Source organism: Orycteropus afer, unplaced genomic scaffold (genome assembly GCF_000298275.1).
Source record: "Orycteropus afer afer isolate SDZICR_OR568_19922 unplaced genomic scaffold, OryAfe1.0 scaffold00516, whole genome shotgun sequence".
NCBI classification, from domain to species: domain Eukaryota; kingdom Metazoa; phylum Chordata; class Mammalia; order Tubulidentata; family Orycteropodidae; genus Orycteropus; species Orycteropus afer.
The window spans coordinates 929,848-934,721 of NW_006922103.1; the positions used below are offsets into that span (position 1 = coordinate 929,848).

Here is a 4,874-nt window from a genome sequence, read left to right on the forward strand (position 1 = left end):
GCATCAGAACTCTAAGCATCTGAGAGAGAGTGGGCACCTCCCAGAACATTGTTTTGTGCCACTCCCAACAGAAATACTCCAGGTGGACAACTTCAGCAATCAGTCCAGCAATCAGGAGCTCCTCAGTTGCTCATAGAAAATCCCACCTTGGAGTTTACAAAGACTTATGGGTAGAAAAGCCACACTAAGTAATTTACTATACCGCATATACAAATATGCTTAATAATTCCCTGGTGTACATGTTGTATAGATAAGTGTTCTCCTAAAAGCAAATTTTAAGAAGGGCTATCCTCTGCCAGCATAGTGCCTAAGGCTTTTGACTGCTTACTGGAAGGCTGGCGGTTCAAATCCACCAGCCACTCCTTAGAAGGAAGATTAGGCATTCTACTTCCGCAGTGATACTGCCTAGGAAACCCAAGGAGGGGTCGCTGTGAGTTGGATCGACTCGACGGCAGTGAGTTTTCTGCAGTTTATTTGGGATGGTGAGTTTAAGGTGCACTAGGCTTGTAGCTCTTCCTTTGAGAAGTCTTTCAGCTCCCTGTTACAGGTCAGGTGACACTGGACATCACCTTTGAAGCACTTGTCCCAGTGCACTTTATTAGTTGTGAGTATGCAGCTTTGAATAACGACTGTTCATTCATCCGTCCATGCATCCAAGAAATATTTGAGTGCCTGCTGTGGACCAGGATCCTTCCTAAGTGAGCAGAATAAAGCCTTTCCCTCCACTGGTTTGTCTTCTTACTGGGAGTGCGGGTGGTGAGCAGATCCACACTTACTGGCATGATGGTGCATACCCAAGAAGAAAACTCAAACAGGAGGTGGGACATGACAGCAGAGATGGTGTCATGTTCAGAAAGGTGTCATCTTTTCTTTCATAATTAAGGATAATATTTTAATCCTGATATTCTACTGAGGGTGGCCAGCAAGGGCTTTCCAGACAATGACATGTCACCTGAAGTGACTGAGGAAGCTGGTCGTATGGGACAGAGTGAGGGCCCTGAGATTGAAGCATTCCTGGCCTGTTCAAGACATAGCAGGGGGTCAGAGTGCCTGGCCTGTCTAGGACATGATTGGGGGCCAGAGTGCTGGAGTGGGCTGTGAGGACGATGAGGACAGAGGGGCTGAGTGAGTGCCGTGTATCCTCAGTGTCTAGGGCAGTGCCCATCTGTGCCAGAGAGTTAGTCAGTACATGAGGAATGAGTGAATAACAACAATAGTAGATGTTTATTGGTATTTATTGGTACCTGTATTAATTTGTGTCATCCTCGCAGCAACCATAGGAAGTGTCACTGTTGTCGTTATCGTTAGATGCTGTCGAGTTGCGTGCGACTCACAGTGATCCCATGTACAACAGAGCAAAGCCCTGCCCGGTCCTGCGCCACCCTCACCGTCGTTGCCGTGTCTGAGCCATTGTTGCAGGCACTGTGCCAGTCCATCTCTTGAGGATCTTCCTCTTTTTCACTGACCCTCTACTTTACCAAGCACGATGTCCTTCTCCAGGGACTGGTCCCTACTGATAATATGACCGAAGTATCAACAGTGCCCCCCTTTGATCAAGGAAACGGCTGAGGTTAGACTGGTGGGTAACTGTGCACAGTTGCTCGGGAGTGAGGAGCTGGGCCTGCAGCCTGAGAAGGTGGTACACAGCCACGCTGTTACCATGGCTTCTTTGTTATCAGGTTGCTTTGTGTGGGGGTAAGTGCTTCTTGGCTGTTAGTGCTTCCGTTAGACCCTCCATTTGTTTACTCCTTCATTCCAGAACAGTGTTTGAGCATCTGCTCTCTGAGAGTTGGCCTGGATGCAGTGGTACGTCAGTTAGCCAGGTAGACAGACAGCCCCACCCCCATGGAGTTTGTCCTGGGTGCACACACAGGCAATAACCCAGTAACAGAATGTCTTGTCTTCTCAGGTGATGACACATGGTATGGAAAGTAAAGGAGGGTGGGCAGAGGGGGGTCCACAGGGGCAGCTGCCCTTTCTGGGTCAGGTGAGCAGAGACCTGAGAAGGTGAAGGAATGGGCCACGGCATGTTGGCATCCAAGCTTTTGGGCAGAGCCTGGAAGGTGAGGCTACATAATAAGTCAGTGGGGCTGTGTGTGTGTTGGATGCATGTGGTTGGTTGGTGGCAATTGATCAGTGTTTTGTTTTAATCTCAATGTAGTTATTTATTTAAAACTGCTATGTTGTTAGGTGTCCTTAAGTCCTCAATGGCATCTAACAACAACATAGTAATTTACAGAAAGAATCGTTAGCACTTCCACTCTGCTTCCTCTACTGCTTCTTATTGGCTGTCCCCTTCCATGGTGTATCTATTTATGGTAGTGCTTCATCCACCGGAGGTCAGACCTGCTGTCCTTTCAATACTGTAGAATATAGTGGGCAGAAGGGACTGCCTAGCAGTAAGGAAGTGAAATTCCACAAACAGCCTCCATTTTACCCAATAGGAGACAGCCATGCCACCTCTACTTTTGTATAAAATAACTCTGCAGATTGAAAAACGGAGGGCTTACTCCTCAGAAGTGTGACAGATGGGCTATTTTGCAGTTGTCTGAGGCCATTTATTTCAGAGGCAGGTACCTCTACAAACGTAGGAGAGTCCCTGAGTCTCCCTGTAAGACAACATTGAAATAAGGTGGCAGGAGAAACCCAGAGAGAGAGTGACGTCAAGTGATCTCTGTCAGGTTCACTTTCTGTGGAGCGTCTCACTGTCAGGATACATGAGCAAATTCGTCAGTTATGACGCATTCAGAGTGTTACTCTTCCAAAGTATTTTATTTTATTTTTTTGCCAGTTAATACTGCTTATAACATCAGTACCAAACAAACTCCAAGGATGGAGAAGTTTCATTTCTTCTTTCATAATTAAGTTATTAAGAATAATATTATGCTGACGGATCATTGAGGCCCCAAAGGAGAGAGCATATTTGTGTTTCTTTTTTTTTGAAGGTATTTGTCTTACTGTAGAACATACTTACCAGTATGTTCTTCCCCTCCCTGTTTCCTCAGCTCACCACTTTTGAAGGGTATCTTCTAATCTTTCAAGCCACAGTTTACCTTCGTGAAGAATATACAAGCTTTCTTTTTCCAACTGGAATTTAGGTGTGAAGATATTACTCTGTTTCACGTTATTGCAGCGGACATTGTTGACGTGGCTGTGAATGGCATGCGTATAGTATGAAATGCTTTGCCTGCTGTGTTTGAATTCCACATCAACTGAACATTAGACTGATGTTTTACATGTTTATGGACTGGCGTCACAGGTGATTTGCTGTGATGCTAGAGAAGCGCACTGCTTTAGCGCTGAGATGGGCTTCTCAGACACTCTGCCTCAGTGTCCTCGGTCTTCTTTGGTGGCAGGTCTCCTTCCTCCTGGAATACCTCTCCTCTCTGGCCAGGCTTCTGCAGTCCTGCTTGCTGGTGGACCGGGACCTCGTGGTTCAGGATGGGCTCCTGAAACCTCTGCTCGCGAACGTCGTCAGGGTTCTCACCATATGCACCAGAGGCGTGTTAGGTAAGTAGCTCCAGTGTTGGGTTTGGACGGGGTCACTGATCGTGGGAGAGCAGTCTTACTCTGCACTAGACAGTCACTATGCAGTTACTCTGAGGGTCCGTCTTTGCTAGTCCTCTGAAAGTCTTTTAAACGTGTTTTATAGTTTCGATGCTTTGAAGAGGTTCCTGGAGAGCATTTGAGGCAAGTATGTGGTATAATGAGGGACCAATCCATGCTGCCTGTTTAAATGAAGGCAGAGTTGTTCCATAGTGTTAGCAAATTCAGTGAGGTTTAGGGATTATTCTTATAAACATGCCTAAGGCCAAACAACCAACTAATAAGTCTTTGGGAATAATGAGGATTAAAAACCTAGTAAAACATGTCTCAAGGTCCTAAATTATTGAAAATACATTATGATGGAAACATCAATGTAATGCTTAGTAGTAGAGAAAAGTAAATAATGCCAGATCATCTTCAAAATCCACGTATGATAATTTTTGAAGTGGTTTGTAACGAAGTAACCACTCGTTTGGTCATCCTTTGTGTTTCAGTTCATTGTTTTTTAGTCCTCTGAAGTTGGTGGAGTTGCCTGGTTTTAGGTTTGGTAAGTGAAGGGTTTGCTGGAGTCCATCAGCATCTCCTCAGTGCTGGTGGGGCAGGAACCTTCACTGGGACCTGCAAGGGGCAGCGAACTCAGTCTTCTCAACAGGGTGGTTCGTTCACCCCCGAACCCAAAATCCATTGTCATCGAAGTGATGCTGACTCGTAGTAGCCCTATGGGACAGGGTAGAACTGTCACATAGGGTTTCCAAGGCTGTAATCTTTACAGAAGGAGACTGCTACATCTTTCCCCTGCGAAGCAGCTGGTGAGTTCGGCATCCACCTTAACCATTGTGCTATGGGGGCTCTTATCATCCCCCCAGGGGAACGAAAAGTTGATTTTTTGGGGAAGGAAGTGAAAACTCTTAGATATTGTAATAGTTTATAGCCCTCCAAAGCTCAGTCCTACCTAATAAGGTCTTACTCCTTAGTATGTAATGTTTCTTTCTTTTTTTGTTTTTTTAATTGTGATTTAAGTGAAAATTTACAGAGCAAATTCACTTTCCATACAACAGTTTACTTACACTTTCTCTCATGACATTGACCACAATTTAGCACAATGCAACATCTCCCCTCCCACTTCTTCCCAATAGCTACCTCTTCCCTGTGTCCATCCCTCCATGCACTCCTAGATTTGGGTGAAAATTTACAGAGCAAATTCACTTTCCGTACAGCAGTTCACATACACTTTGTCTCATAACATGGACCACAATTTACCACAATGCAACAGCTCCCCTCCCACTTCCTCCCGATAGTTACCTCTTCCCTGTGTCCACCCTCCATGC

General features: G+C 45.6%; 1 protein-coding gene across 1 annotated transcript in view; it reads left to right on the forward strand.

Moving 5' to 3' along the window:
- The window catches only part of RTTN (rotatin), a 235,205-nt gene that overhangs the window by 161,050 nt on the left and 69,281 nt on the right, over positions 1-4,874 (forward strand). The window contains exon 38 of the mRNA XM_007955605.1: positions 3,357-3,510. Within this exon, the coding sequence (XP_007953796.1) occupies positions 3,357-3,510 (154 nt within the window). The remainder of the gene's footprint in view (positions 1-3,356; positions 3,511-4,874) is intronic.